The sequence below is a fragment of the Magallana gigas genome, chromosome 1 (genome assembly GCF_963853765.1).
Source record: "Magallana gigas chromosome 1, xbMagGiga1.1, whole genome shotgun sequence".
In the NCBI taxonomy this organism is placed as follows: domain Eukaryota; kingdom Metazoa; phylum Mollusca; class Bivalvia; order Ostreida; family Ostreidae; genus Magallana; species Magallana gigas.
Window position 1 is genome coordinate 8,300,575 of NC_088853.1, and position 16,090 is coordinate 8,316,664.

The 16,090-nt window shown below is 32.0% G+C and overlaps 3 protein-coding genes across 8 annotated transcripts in view; all 3 read right to left on the reverse strand.

Annotated features, from left to right (window-relative positions):
• LOC136274713 (uncharacterized) overlaps window positions 1–16,090 on the reverse strand; it is a 52,983-nt gene extending 36,893 nt beyond the window's left edge. Inside the window, exons 1-2 of one of the 3 annotated variants that reach the window (XM_066082222.1) lie at window positions 15,912–16,090; window positions 14,857–15,066 (exon numbers count right to left, since the gene is read on the reverse strand). In XM_066082222.1, the coding sequence (XP_065938294.1) occupies window positions 14,857–15,066; window positions 15,912–15,978 (277 nt within the window). In that variant the 5' untranslated portion in view covers window positions 15,979–16,090. The remainder of the gene's footprint in view (window positions 1–14,856; window positions 15,067–15,911) is intronic. The other 2 variants (XM_066082226.1, XM_066082216.1) reach the window with 2 other exon arrangements.
• On the reverse strand, window positions 914–5,877 carry LOC117690029 (uncharacterized). Its single transcript, XM_066077726.1, has 8 exons — window positions 5,859–5,877; window positions 4,986–5,075; window positions 4,466–4,555; window positions 3,852–3,941; window positions 3,138–3,227; window positions 2,368–2,457; window positions 1,699–1,788; window positions 914–1,108 (listed from the first exon to the last, which is right to left on the reverse strand). Exons 1-8 carry the CDS (start codon window positions 5,875–5,877, stop codon window positions 999–1,001), a joined length of 669 nt encoding a protein of 222 aa, XP_065933798.1. The 3' UTR covers window positions 914–998.
• On the reverse strand, window positions 5,655–14,619 carry LOC117690030 (N-lysine methyltransferase KMT5A-A-like). Of its 4 annotated transcripts, none has more exons than XM_066082259.1 (8): window positions 14,288–14,619; window positions 13,871–13,932; window positions 9,459–9,500; window positions 9,172–9,268; window positions 8,134–8,293; window positions 7,398–7,593; window positions 7,047–7,083; window positions 5,655–6,224 (listed from the first exon to the last, which is right to left on the reverse strand). In XM_066082259.1, the coding sequence occupies exons 2-8, from the start codon at window positions 13,895–13,897 to the stop codon at window positions 6,118–6,120; spliced, it is 666 nt and encodes a 221-aa protein (XP_065938331.1). In that variant the 5' UTR covers window positions 13,898–13,932; window positions 14,288–14,619; the 3' UTR covers window positions 5,655–6,117. The 4 variants fall into 4 exon arrangements, with proteins under 4 accessions (XP_065938331.1, XP_065938326.1, XP_065938329.1 ...); XM_066082254.1 differs by having other exon boundaries at window positions 13,871–13,947; XM_066082257.1 differs by lacking the exon at window positions 14,288–14,619 and having other exon boundaries at window positions 13,871–14,072.

Here is a 16,090-nt window from a genome sequence, read left to right on the forward strand (position 1 = left end):
ATAAAACAAAATTAACCTTTAACTATGCATCAACTGATATCATTAAGAGTGAGAGAACAGAGAGAAAGACAGAGAGAAAGAGAACAAAAACTTCAGTTCTCTTAAATTTTATTTAACGATGACACTTAACCTGAATGTCACTACATGTTTTAAACACTGAGAGAGAGCGAGTAATGAAAAAAATGGAGACATAATGAGAGAGAAAGATAAATCAATATTCATTATTTATACACTTTCAACCTGAATGTCACTACATGTATGTAACACTTATATAGATGAGAGAGAGAGAGAGAGAGAGAGAGAGAGAGAGAGAGAGAGATTGAGATTTGAGATGGTGTTGAGTAAATACATGTAAATTATAATTAATATTTTCCTCACCAGAAAGAGCATCCTCATCTATGTCATCATCATCACTAAGTCTATCATTTCCAGCATGCAATCGACCTTTGCCTTGCTTTAACATTGTTCCTAAATGTAAATACAAACATTTATAACATATTTACAGACATTTTCTCAAAAATCTGCTGGAAAATGAGGGATATAGCAACAGAGAGAAAGGTAGAGGTAGAGAAAGGAAGAGAGATTTCAAAAATATCTTTTATTAAGCTTGGAATATCTTTTGAGTGTAAGAGAGAGAGTGAGAGAGAGATAAAGAGGGAGGGAAATAATTAGAGGGAGAGAGAAAAAGAACAAACAATTCAGTTCTCTTAGGTTTAGCTTGATGATGACACTAAACCTGTATGTCACTACATGTGTGCAAAACGAGAGAGAGAGAGAGAGAGACAGACAGACAGAACAATGAATAGAGTGAGAGACGGGGTAAGAGAAAAGTTCTTTAGTTCAACTCATTTTTTAAACACTTTCAACCTGAATGTCACTACATGTGTGCAAAACTGATATGATTGAGGAGAGAGAGAGAGAGAGCGAAGAAAGAGAGAGAGAGAGGGAGAGAGAGTTTATATTTGAGATGATGTTGTGTAAATACATGTAAATTATAATCAATATTTATCCTCACCAGAAAGAGCATCCTCATCTATGTCATCATCATCATCACTAAGTCTATCATTTCCAGCATGCAATCGACCTTTGCCTTGCTTTAACATTGTTCCTATAAGTAAATACAAACATTTATAACATATTTACAGACATTTTCTCAAAAATCTCTGCTGGAAAATGAGGGATATAGCAACAGAGAGAAAGGTAGAGGTAGAGAAAGGAGGAGAGATTTCAAAAATATCTTTTATTAAGCTTGGAATATCTTTTGAGTGTAAGAGAGAGAGTGAGAGAGAGATAAAGAGGGAGGGAAATAATTAGAGGGAGAGAGAAAAAACAAAAAATTCAGTTCTCTTAGGTTTAACTTGATGATGACACTAAACCTGTATGTCACTACATGTGTGCAGAACTGTATATATACATATAATAGATAGATAGATAAAAAGATAGATAGATAGATAGATAGATAGATAGATAGATAGAGAGAGAGAGAGAGAGACGGAGGGAGAGGGAGAACATTGAATAGAGTGAGAAACGGGGAAAGAGAAAAATAAAAATCAATGTTCTTTAGTTTAACTCAATCTTTAAACACTTTCAACCTGAATGTCACTAAATGTGTGCAAAACTGATATGAGAGAGAGAGAGAGAGAGAGAGAGAGAGAGTTGAGTAAATACATGTAAATTATAATCAATATTTATCCTCACCAGAAAGAGCATCCTCATCTATGTCATCATCATCACTAAGTCTATCATTTCCAGCATGCAATCGACCTTTGCCTTGCTTTGGCATTGTTCCTAAAAGTAAACATGAAAACATTTATAACATATTTACTGGAATGGACATATTCTCAAAAATCAGCTACAAAATGAGGGATATAGCAACAGAGAGAAAAGGTAGAGGTAGAGAAAGGAGGAGAGATTTCAAAAATATTTTTGATGATGTTTGATAAATAAAACAAAATTAATCTTTAACTATGCATCAACTGATATCATTAAGAGTGAGAGAACAGAGAGAAAGACAGAGAGAAAGAGAACAAAAATTTCAGTTATCTTAAATTTAAATTAATAATGACACTTAACCTGAATGTCACTACATGTGTGCAACACTAGAGAGAGAGAGAGAGAGAGAGAGAGAGAGAGAGAGAGAGAGAGAGAGAGAGAGAGAGAGAGAGAGAGACAGCGAGAGTAATGAAACAAATTGGAGACATAATGAGAGAGAAAGATAAATCAATATTCATCATTTATACACTTTCAACCTGAATGTCACTACATGTATGTAACACCTATATAGATGAGAGAAAGAGAGAGAGAGAGATTAGATTTAAGATGGTGTTGAGTAAATACATGTAAATTATAATCAATATTTATTCTCACCAGAAAAAGCATCCTCATCTATGTCATCATCATCACTAAGTGTATCATTTCCAGCATGCAATCGACCTTTGCTTTGCTTTAACATTGTTCCTAAAAGTAAATACAAACATTTATAACATATTTACAGACATTTTCTCAAAAACTCTGCTGGAAAATGAGGGATATAGCATTAGAGAGAAAGGTAGAGGTAGAGAAAGGAGGAGAGATTTCAAAAATATCTTTTATTAAGCTTGGAATATCTTTTGAGTGTAAGAGAGAGAGTGAGAGAGAGAGAGATAAAGAGAGAGGGAAATAATTAGAGGGAGAGGGAAAAAGAACAAAAAATTCAGTTCTCTTAGGTTTAACTTGATGATGACACTAAACCTGTATGTCACTACATGTGTGCAAAACGAGAGAGAGAGAGAGAGAGAGAGAGAGAGAGAGAGAGAGAGAGAGAGAGAGAGAGAGAGAGAGAGAGAGAGAGAGAGAGAGAGAGAGAGACAGACAGACACAGACAGACAGACAGACAGACAGACAGACAGACAGACAGACAGACAGACAGACAGAACAATGAATATAGTGAGAGACGGGGTAAGAGAAAAGTTCTTTAATTTAACTCATTTTTTAAACACTTTCAACCTGAATGTCACTACATGTGTGCAAAACTGATATGATTGAGGAGAGAGAGAGAGAGAGAGCGAAGAAAGAGAGAGAGAGAGAGAGAGAGAGAGTTTATATTTGAGATGATGTTGCGTAAATACATGTAAATTATAATCAATATTTATCCTCACCAGAAAGAGCATCCTCATCTATGTCATCATCATCACTAAGTCTATCATTTCCAGCATGCAATCGACATTTGCCCTGCTTTAACATTGTTCCTATAAGTAAATACAAACATTTATAACATATTTATAGACATTTTCTCAAAAATCTGCTGGAAAATGAGGGATATAGCATTAGAGAGAAAGGTAGAGGTAGAAAAAGGAGGAGAGATTTCAAAAATATCTTTTATTAAGCTTGGAATATCTTTTGAGTGTAAGAGAGAGTGAGGGAGAGAGAGATAAAGAGGGAGGGAAATAATTAGAGGGAGAGAGAAAAAGAACAAAAAATTCAGTTCTCTTAGGTTTAACTTGATGATGACACTAAACCTGTATGTCACTACATGTGTGCAGAACTGTATATATACATATAATAGATAGATAGATTAAAAGATAGATAGATAGATAGATAGATAGATAGATAGATAGATAGATAGATAGATAGATAGATAGATAGATAGAGAGAGAGAGAGACGGAGGGAGAGGGAGAACATTGAATAGACTGAGAAACGGGGAAAGAGAAAAATAAAAATCAATGTTCTTTAGTTTAACTCAATCTTTAAACACTTTCAACCTGAATGTCACTAAATGTGTGCAAAACTGATATGAGAGAGAGAGAGAGAGAGAGAGAGAGAGAGAGAGTTGAGTAAATACATGTAAATTATAATCAATATTTATCCTCACCAGAAAGAGCATCCTCATCTATGTCATTATCATCACTAAGTCTATCATTTCCAGCATGCAATCGACCTTTGCCTTGCTTTGGCATTGTTCCTAAAAGTAAACACAAACATTTATAACATATTTACTGGAATGGACATATTCTCAAAAATCAGCTACAAAATGAGGGATATAGCAACAGAGAGAAAGGTAGAGGTAGAGAAACGAAGAGAGATTTCAAAAATATTTTTGATGATGTTTGATAAATAAAACAAAATTAACCTTTAACTATGCATCAACTGATATCATTAAGAGTGAGAGAACAGAGAGAAAGACAGAGAGAAAGAGAACAAAAACTTCAGTTCTCTTAAATTCTATTTAACGATGACACTTAACCTGAATGTCACTACATGTTTTAAACACTGAGAGAGAGCGAGTAATGAAAAAAATGGAGACATAATGAGAGAGAAAGATAAATCAATATTCATTATTTATACACTTTCAACCTGAATGTCACTACATGTATGTAACACTTATATAGATGAGAGAGAGAGAGAGAGAGAGAGAGAGAGAGAGAGATTGAGATTTGAGATGGTGTTGAGTAAATACATGTAAATTATAATTAATATTTTCCTCACCAGAAAGAGCATCCTCATCTATGTCATCATCATCACTAAGTGTATCATTTCCAGCATGCAATCGACCTTTGCCTTGCTTTAACATTGTTCCTAAATGTAAATACAAACATTTATAACATATTTACAGACATTTTCTCAAAAACTCTGCTGGAAAATGAGGGATATAGCATTAGAGAGAAAGGTAGAGGTAGAGGTTTAACTCATTTTTTAAACACTTTGAACCTTAATGTCACTAAATGTGTGCAAAACTGATATGAGAGAGAGAGAGAGAGAGAGAGAGAGAGAGAGAGAGAGATATATATATAAATCAATACTACTGTGTAAGTTTAAATTGATGATGACACTTAACCTGAATGTCACTACATGTGTGCAACACTTAGAGAGAGAGAGAGAGAGAGAGAGAGAGAGAGAGAGAGAGAGAGAGAGAGAGAGAGAGAGAGAGAGAGAGCAAGAGAGAGAATTTAGATTTGAGATGGTGTTGAGTAAATACATGTAAATTATAATCAATATTTATCCTCACCAGAAAGAGCATCCTCATCTATGTCATCATCATCACTAAGTCTATCATTTCCAGCATGCAACTGACTTTGGCCTTGCTTTGGCAATTTTCCTAAAAGTAAACATTAAAAGTAAAACAAATATTTAAATGAAGATTTTCTTCTAAATCAGTAATGAAAATTACAGGTGTATTCGTAATCCAAATAACATGCAAATTAAATTTAAGGTATAAAAATAAAATGAAAAAAATCAACGAACTGAACTGTTTCAAAATGTTAAATAAATTTTGTAGCTTAAGATATCATTTGATCACAAATGAAATGTCATAACAAGAAATAATGTTCAATGAATGATGTAAAAAGAAAACTAGCTTGCACAGGTATAACTATTCAATCTGATATTACACCATACCTAAAGTTCAGAGAAAAATTAATCAGATCTGACATCAAAATTCTTTGTTACTCATTCCCCCCCCCCCCTTCCAAAAAATAAATAATAATAAAAATAATAATATAAATATATTTGAGTAAAACCTACAATTGAAGGAAAAAAATATATAAAAAATAATGACTTTAGTATAAATAAAGTGACCTTTGAATATTGAAATCATTTAAGAATAAATATAATTTGAAATGAAAAACAATGAAATTGTCTAAAATATGTTATAACTTACAAGAAAACAGTAATTGGGTCAATAAATAAGCATTTAAAAAACACATACCTGAGTGTACAATGTTTAATCAAAGAGTTTCAATTATGTAATTTAATCTGAACAAAGTTCATCATACTACTTTACGTATGCATCTGAAATCTAAGAGATATAAAGCAACATTGACTGTATCACTCAAGTTTGCAAGTAACTCTCTGAATTCCAAATGAAAATGATCTACTTGACCATCCTTCTGATTTACCATGCTATAAAGATACAATGCCATGTTAATTTCAAATAAGGAGTTATGGTTCAGCATGTTCAATGTGTTTTCAATGAAAATAACAAAGAAATCTTTAAAGCCAGCCCTGTGATTGTCATTGTACACATTTTTTAATGCTTTATAAGAAAAAATAACTATTTTTCTGATCACATTTTTAACAGTGTCAAATGCATTATGTAGCAATTAGAATATTTTGATATCAGTACAGGACACCTATTGCACTCAATACATACTGGGGGTAATACACAGTAAATAAAGCATACTGTTCCATACCTTTTTCTCTGAAAACCTTGGCTTTTTGAGATCAAAGGGGTCATCATCATCATCATCTTTTAAAAAAATATACAGTTATTAAAAATTAAAATTATTGTTCGAATTCGAAAATAAACCTAACAGAACATGTTAACCTGGAGTTGATATTATTTACTGAATGCTAACAGTATCCATTCAAAATTATTTCATCCATTTTGACAATAAGTTGTTCTGTTCTTGGTACTTATAATATATTTTGTCCTATATGTAGTGCGGATTCTTCAATGTAACACATCTACATGTTACATATTTATTCACACAAGATTTGTTTCACATCTCACATGGAACTCATATCCTTTCTTTTCAGAACCTGGCAGTCACAGTGAATTTCATCAGACACCTTTGTATCTTGATACCTTTAATTTTGTATACCAACACATGTATTTACATTTTCAACTGTCTTTGTCTATAATAACATTACTAATTAATTTTGAAGCCTATAGCCAAATAACTTCATTACAGACGAGTGATACAAAATGGGTGTGCCATATAGCCTAATCAAAAATAGTATTGGCTGTGCCGCGAAGTAATACACAGCATGTGCTGCATGAAAAAAACAGTGGTTTTGATATGTTGTTTTAAAGTGTACAAATTGGGAATATTAATTATACATATAAGTATTAAGGAATCGTTCTATGAATATTATGAGGTGATAATTTCGGTCAGAGTGTGGTCAAATTTATCACAAAGCCCTTTGGGCTTTATTGGATTTGACCATCCCCCAACCAAAATTATCACCTTATAATACTCAAAGAATGATTCCTTACTCCTAAAATAAAAACAGATTCAACCTTTTCACACATTGATAAAATATCAGTCATAATTATAAACTGCCTCACCTGTAACTTCAATTGTCTTCATCTCCATCTTAGTTTTCTAGAAACATATTTCAAAAATTACATTAAATGCAAAACAATATCTTTAAAATAAAATAGCAGCATGCCATTGAAATTGATCATTTAACTTTTTAAGTGCTCTAGAAGTGTTTTACATGTACAGTACATGTACCATCAGAATCTCCAAATCTAATATATCATAATGTAGTATGCCTATTATTTATAGTTAAAGTTTTCAGTAATACACACTCAACTTATATAAATGCTTCTCATTTGTGAAAATATTTTAATAAAATTCATTTTCAAACATTAAAGCACACATTGTTTAATCAAGTGATCTTTTCAAAGAATTACATGAAAGTGTTGCCTCCAAGGAACATTCTCATCACCATAATCATAACGTATTTCTTCTCCAATATGTATATCTTGTAGAGCAAACAAACACAGCCTTGGATAATTATTGAAAACTTTCAATTTCATTGTTGCATTTGCCTTCTTGTCATCATTGACATAACGGCACATTCTTTCTGGTACATCTGTAGCATCAACACTACAAAATTAAAACAATTCTAAAATAATATGCCCCAGCATACATGTAAAATTCTATGAAACTCCTTAGTTAATCTTACATTTATTTACTAGTAAAACTCCCAAAACTATCTAGTTTTCCGAGTGGAAATGGATCAAAAGACTGCCCCCCCCCACTCTCACTCTCTCTCTCTCTCTCTCTCTCTCTCTCTCTCTCTCTCTCTCTCTCTCTCTCTCTCTCTCTCTCTCTCTCTCTCTCTCGTGAAAGAGTAATGTTGTACGTCAACAAACTAGTTACAAGCAAGATGAATATTATATTACATATTATTTAGAGACCTGAAAAAAAATCTAAGTTGATGTTAAATACAGGATATATTACAAAAAATGCTATTATTAAAACCAAAACTAATTAAAGCAGATATCATTACATATCACTGAAAATATTTAAAAATGTAATCTAAAATATCATGTATTAAATTATTTACTGTAATAATTCTGATTATGTGAGAAAGAATAGGAGAAAAAGAGAAGAAAGTATACCAATATCAAAACAAAAACTCACACATGTTTCCCATTCCATTTGAAATGAAACATGTAACTGTGTTTTTTCTTCCTGCGTTTTCTCTCTCGAATTTCTGCCTCTTTTTCACTTATTCGATTGCCAACATACTCTAAAAGAAAGGCCCCCTTTTGGAAAAATGCTGTTGTAAATACACCGAATCCTGTAAAATTAAAGTCAAATTAATAATTGGAATAATTAGCATGCATAGTACATTTGTCATTTGTACACAGAATAATTATTTATTTTAATAGAAATATAATATTACTTTAAACATGTTCAGAAATACATGATGACATTTATGTATGTACAATTATAAGACAGGGCTCGACACAAATTCTCTGTACTTTATTCTAGCTGACAAGTGTTGGTTCAGTTTTACTAGTCTGCAGGCAATTTTATAATTTTGCCAAAAATAAATGTCAAAACAGATATAATAAGAACAATCACTAAAATATCCGATCTGCACAAATTAATGGATAAAATAGGCAATGCCTGCTGTCCGATTCTTTTCTTTTTGAAATAAAATCTTGTTTAAAACTTAAAAATAAATAAATATAAATATTTAAGTCAAATTAATTCACAATTTTAAAATGGTTGTGATTTATGAAAATACATGATAACCAGTCTTGATATTTTGTTCAAGATTCCTATAAATTTTGTCAAGTTTGATCAAAGTCTATCATATTTCTAAAGCTTCCATATCTCTATTGCAGCAATGTGTTAAATCAAATGAAGATCACTTATTGGTTATTAAAATTTTTAATCATTAAATCAGATGATGTAAATAAGGTTTGAATTGACTGGCCATTATGCTAAATAGCTAAAATGCCCTCAGGGTTTTCCAGTAAAATGTAGATACCGGTAATTGTAAATTATACCAAGTTTTTAAGCAGAACATTTTATCATTCCAATAGAACTGACAAGACACAGCCAGGTTTTATTAGTCCTACTTAAAAACTACTTTCGTCTTCGACCAATAAGGCAATGGGTTATAAAGTTAATGTCGAACCCTGTAAGTATAAAGGTAACAATTAATACCTATAGTGTTATTAATGAATCGTTTTTCAAATCCATCCTTGTCTAAACCTGCTTGACACCAAAATTTAGCATCCTCATCTGGCCTTATTCTCTTCGCCTTTTTAAAAAAATCATAAATACAGTATAATTATATGTACATATTGGATGTATCATATCAGTATGGATGCTCTTTATAAAATCTTTATCTGTAATTCAAATGGTCTTGTTTAAGAACTTGTTGTATTTCAACATGATATGTCAAGTCATACTGTATTGAAAACTCATTTTGTTCAATACTTGTAATCTACCTTCATTGGGTTTACTGCTTCTTTATTCAAGCTTATCTGCACCTGAAATACATTTTTACAGTACATGTACACGTACAAAAAAAAAGAAAAATGGAAAAACTGTACTTACACAATACAGTAATTGACACATCCATAGATCACATGGGAGAAATTCATTTTAAATCCCTTGTTTGGTTTTAATTTTCCGGGTTGACCGACAGGTTTTAAAATTAGTCTTACCGGATGTTATGATTAAGCCATTGATTTAGTGATAACCTTACGCACGTGCTTTAACAAGTACCTTTTCTTTTCAGTAAAATATACAGAACTGGATGTTTTTAAAACTAAATACAAACAACTATTGAAAAAATTAAATTCATAATTATTATTTATTTTATGCATCATATTAAGACCGGATTGCTCAGAACTACTGTACTGCGAGGCGATCGACATGTCATAAATGTGATAACTGAGTATCACGCATTGTTCCCACCGTAAGGGTCCTTCACCAGCTGTAAGAACTTGTTTAGCAATAATCATTATAATGACAACGATGCTGATATGCATAATTTTTACAGTTTTATAATTCAAAAATTTGACCATGGCTCAATATTATTGTTTCTTCTCAATCAATTTTTCATTTTCATTGCGTCTCCAAATTATCGTAAAACGGTTCGTGTTAATTATAGACTACATGTAAGTATCGGTATGGTCAATCACCAAACAAATATCACCTTGCAGGACAAGTGTCGCCTGAATAAACAAACCGTGACACGGGTCCCGCTTCTAACGCCTTGAGCCATTTAAATGACCAAGTAGGTGTAAATTAGGTATGGCGCTTGGAGATACAAGGCGAATTCGAGGTATCGAGAGTAAAAAAATATAGATTATGAATAACGGCCTTTACGGGACTGCAGTTTGACTTCGAGGGATCAAAGTTCGAGCCATCGAGAATTACCTGTATGTCAATCGAGGGCTTCCAACTAGTATTTCAAGAGCGGCGGTTACGACTTACTTTTGTTCTTTCTACTTTGATGTGCGTTCACAGTTTGAGATGGCAAGATACAGATACAGACACACGTATAAGTATTCATCGTACAACATCATGATCATGAACATGTGCATAAGTAATGATCGACTCTAATCCGGGCCCCGACACATTTTCGAAATATTTTTTAAAAAGTTACTTCCATTGTTCATGATTATGGTAATTTTAACGACACTACAACTTACAGGTTTCGTCATGATAAAGCAAAACATCCAATATACATGTCACTATGTGCTCACAGTGCTGCTCATGTATAATAAGCCTACCTGGCTACCAGCAATACGGTCTACTTTCACTTTCACAGGAAGTGAATATTACCCTAAGATCATTCTCAGGCCAGAGCTTTGAAATACCGAATGTGACTGGTCTTTCTTCTTCTTCTTCTTCCCCGTATAGTTCAGACCGCCATCTGGTGTAATATCGAACAATATATGGTCCGATGTATTTGATGCGCGGGTATAAAGCTGGGTATAAAGCAGGAGGGTCGTTCAGGGAGGGGGGGGGGGCACCCCCAATGAAAATTCAAACAAATTAATTTCACATTGTAAACTTATCATCAAAATGCATCAAGTTGAAAAAATATCTGGATCCGCGCATGGTAAGATCATAATTATACATGCATATGAAATAAATATGACCAAGTAAATTCATCTTAAACCATGCAGCTATTAGGAAATGGGACAGTTTATTAATGTAGACTCATATGTTAACTTTTAGACATAAGAATATTTTTATTTTGGTCAGTTGTGAAGTTAAGTGTAATGCATGTAAGACTTTGTATACCTGTTGACTTGTAGTAAAAATTGACCTGCTGGATTTATAGTAAAGGGGTAAATGTATTAATAATCAAGATTATATATGTATTGTTACTGTAACAACTAGACAATGTAACAGAAAGTAAACCTTAAACAAACCCAATGTTGAATTTAGCTTTTTCCCCTTCAGATCTATTACTAGGACCCAAAGCAAATTACCCAGAACAAACCTTGAGGGACTCCTGGATGGACCAAGATAAAAAACTCATAAGCCCTTCCCAATTAAAAAGGCTGTTATATTCTTAATTTTCACTACCAACACTTAAAAGTTTTTAAAATTCAACCAGGATTACAATTTAAAACCATGCGTGCAATTTTTTTTTCATAACATTGATATGAGTGTCACTGGTTTGTTTGTAAATATGTACATGTATATTGTATACAGTGGTATATATTGGTAAACGACATGTATAAATACTGTATATATATAACCTCTGGTGAATGTTTTACACTATACATTTTGATTCTCCTGCTACATCTTTTCATTATACTGCATTGAGCCATTGCAGTTAAGATGTGACAAAGTAAACAAATATGGTTGATCTGTACAGAATGTATGGGTTACCCTGTAGTTATATTAAAATTATTTAAAAAATAAATATTAACATGGATTAATAAGGACCACAGTTTTACAAAGTAAGGTGACAATAGTACTAATTTTTTGGTGGCTGGACATAAAGAAATGTGTTCATGTCAATTCTCAAAATTTAAACTATAATTATACATAATAAAAATGGTAAGAATATAAATGTAGATTTTAAACTAAAATAGATTATAATACTAGTTTTTTATTTAGTAAATTACATGTTACCAAAAGTAGTTTGCTAAAAATATATTTATGATTTTTTCTATGGAATAAATTAAATAAATCTTTTTTTTACTACAGACATGTGTTGTTTATAATATTAAAATGAGTGTCACTTGTTTGATATTTCCCATTAAAACTAAAAGAAGTGAAGTTTGTGTTGTGTGCAATAAATTTCAAGTATATTACAGTATTCATCATACATTTCACAAAAGTTATACAGTAATGCAGCTAAATTTGCAATGGGATAAATGATTGCTTGCAAAATAATTCATGATTATTTGAAATGTGATGCATTAATTATTCAAGTTGTAGCACTGAGGTAAATCACAAGGTACAGAATGTTGATTTGACAGGAATAATCTGCCAAATTTTTTTTTTTTTTTGGTGATTTGGTTGTTGTTTACCTGAAATATCAAACAAGCAAATTTTATTCTTGATATATCAATCCTACAACTCACAATTTGATAATGGCTGGATGATGGATGCATTCAGAACAAGATAGAGTTCCTGGGGAAAAATTGTTAGAGGAACAGTTGAAGCATTTCATGGATAGATCGATAGAGAGAGAGAGAGAGAGATGCATGTATGATGACCATAACTTTCCTTTCTTAAGAAATATTCTCTTCCAAAGTCTCAATATGGAAACTGCCAATGACACTGGTCTTTATGCAAATTCATAACAAAACTGAGAACAAAAATGCATTGTAATACCAGTGACCAGCCACATACATGTACTGCCTATTATGCATTGGGATGTTGGTTGATGATTTTTGCCATAGTTCATGTGCAATTCCTTTTACCTTTGATCTTAGATACACATCTGAACTACAATTAAAAAATTCTTATGACTTTTACTTATGCGCAGAACTGAGTGGAATATATTTATATATGAAGGTAATATACTGCGATTATAACAATCAATCAGTTTGGTCATTTTTTGTACCAATTTTAATTCGCACAGCCCACTACAACAGTTCTATATTTCTATATGATTATATATAATTATTGATCATTCTTATGGATAATGCTCATTAGAACAATGAAAATTTGCTTATATATGTTTCATGAAATTGATAGCATATTTCTTTTGAACATTTGTTAAGCTGTATGGTAAAGAATAAAATACAAATTGATTAAAAAGCATTTCATGAAATAATGGTGCTGGTGCATGCATATTGTTTCAGAATATTTGTAATTATAAATCTGCATACATATAATAAATTTGTCAATAAAATATGCTTAAAGCTAAACTCAAAATGTCTTTTATTCACAAATTTACCCATTCAATTTGTATCCCAATCTTCATAAGGTAAATTTAGTATAGGTTTGAAATGCGCTCACATATTTACAAGTGATGAGAGGAGTAAATGGCATCACTAAGTTTTACTGTGTCTAATATTAATTTTATCTTGAAGGGTTGGCTATTGTGTAAATTTCTTTCATGATTGTATTGCATAGGCATGGATAACTTATCATTCAACAAGGATCTATTTTTACTATGGTAAATGGATATGCACATTTCTTTTGTTTACTGTCATATAATGTGTATGTGCAGATCCATGAAGGGGCATAGGGAGTTCTATTAAATGGTAAATTTACAATGTCAACATTATTAATTTGAAATTTCCAGAGGCTCTTCAACCAAACAAGAATTTTTGTCAACCTATTTTTCTTTCCAATTTTTTTTAACCGTGGTTGATAAAATTGCGGTTATGATAAAAATATAATTCAGAACAATTCACAAATAATTGAAAACACTTACTGCACGCTTTCCCCGTGAATAGGACATGGTTTATCTGCATCTATATTCTACCAAGCCTCAAACTAATAAAAAACCCACTGAAATATATTTTATATATCAATGATTTTGTCTGTTTTAAAAATACAATTAACTTGTGTCCTTGTCTAAGACGTATCACTGGTTTTTCTTGAAATATATTTGCAAAATATTGATACTACTAAGTTATAACATTCCTTACAATAATTGCTAATCTTGGATTTTATATATAAAAAAGCAAACGTTCTTAAACAAAACTATCCCCTCAATGAATTAATCTTTAATGTAATCATTGATTCTCTCATCAGTTCTAATCGTTATGACTAATCTTTTCTTAGTCTTCTTTTAGATCTCTCTTTAAAAAAGTAATTATTTCCTTACTATCGTAAAAAATAAACTTACTGAGTGCAGTTCAGTTGACGCCATCTTTAAGCAACAGGAAGTTCTAATCGCGCATGCGCGCTTTTTAACCCAAATAGAGTAAAGTGTGTGAACTACTCTTCTGGATTGCACGAGGTGTGTTAAAAAATTCACTTACACACCGGAAACCCAAACATAGTACGATTTTTATTTTCTGAATCAAGGACGATGAGAATTAACGTTTCCGAATGAACTTACTTCCCACTACGCGAGTGCATGTAGTGGGAAGAAAAAATGTAGTGGGATAAAACGTGTGTGTTCATACTCATGTAGTGGCTTTCATGTGATTACAAACACACACACACACACACACACACACACACACACACACACACACACACACACATATATATATATATATATATATATATATATATATATATATATATATATATATATATATATATATATATATATATATATAAACAGTTAATCAAGTTTGGTCATTATTATTAGAATAATTACATTTCTAAATTACAGTTTAATATATGGTCAATATTATTACTTATATTTCATCAGTATCTGAATAAATACTACAACATAATACTTACTGTCCCCTCTGTACCAGAGCTTGACTGATTTGACACTGTAGACTGTACCAAGGTCAATACGTAACCACGCCTCTGTGATACTACTCCTCACACCGGTGTGAGAACAACTTGTGACATTCTGGTCGGTATTACCGTCCACAGTCCGTGATGCCACGTAACTTGGGAAGGTTGTACTACTAACAGCGATTGTGTTGGAATTGACAAGTTGGTCTAAGAAAAGATTGTCATTAAATAAAGGTCATATAACATTTAATTTTATATTTACTTGGTATATTGTATTGTCTTAATCATGTTATTATCATCTAAATTAAATCAATCCTCTTGCACTAGTAAATTGGATACTGTTAATCTGGGCTTTTAAGATATCTTTTATGAAGGGGGTGTTAATTTTGATTTTTTTTTTCTGATTTTATCTTGTAGTCATGAACTTAACTTTTGCACTATTATTTTTTTTAACCAAACCAAAAACCCAAATCTTCATGGTTGGTGAATGAATAAAAAAAGATTGAAACATGAGTATCATGTTAGGAATCTGTTGACAGTGTAAATTAGGGTAAATTAGGGAAATATCAAAGAAAATATATTCAAAGATTAAGATTTCCAGGATTTCGGAAAGTAACCTTTTTTGGTGGGTGGGGGGGGGGTGCTTGTCAAGATTTTTTTTTGATAAGTCTACCCCCCCCCCCCCCACTTTCAAAAACGATGCTACGTGCCTGTATACTTATTAAAATATCATCGGGGATAATAAGGTGTTTCTTCATATCCGGCGACAATAAGACTTAAATGCTCAAGATGGTAAAAATGCACTTTATTTTATAAATAACTTTAGGTCGGTATGGGCGATTTCTGGGAATCCAAAAACTACACCCGAACAATCCGAAGCCTAATTCTTGACAAATGGTATTAATGAACAAATGATCGATATAAATAAGAATAGCAAACAATAGTTATTAGCAATATAGGCATGAGTGGCAGATGACACGGAGTAAAAGTTTAACTTGACTGATTCAATTATATCAAGTCCACAAAGTAAAGAGTTAATTTAAGTTACTCACTGTACGTCACAGTCCTGGAAACAAATAGAGATAAAAGGAATACATTGAGTATTGCGGCCATTTTCATCCCCTGTTACATGACTTCACACACAGTGGCATTGCATCTCCATTGTAAGCAGACTGTGCAGTATTCTAAAAATAGAACTAAGAATTGCATAATAGCCACAGCAGCCGATATT

Coding starts and splice junctions, on each gene's coding strand:
- LOC117690030 (XM_066082259.1), bottom strand. CDS start 13,897: ATGTCCTATTCACGGGGAAAGCGTGCA. Junction 9,269..9,458: donor AAGCAGTAAACCCAATGAAG/GTAGATTACAAG, acceptor TTTTTTAAAAAG/GCGAAGAGAATAAGGCCAGA. Junction 6,225..7,046: donor GAAGACAATTGAAGTTACAG/GTGAGGCAGTTT, acceptor TTTTTTTAAAAG/ATGATGATGATGATGACCCC.
- LOC117690029 (XM_066077726.1), bottom strand. Junction 2,458..3,137: donor AGATGAGGATGCTCTTTCTG/GTGAGGATAAAT, acceptor ATTTACTTTTAG/GAACAATGTTAAAGCAAAGC. Junction 1,109..1,698: donor AGATGAGGATGCTCTTTCTG/GTGAGGATAAAT, acceptor ATTTACTTATAG/GAACAATGTTAAAGCAAGGC.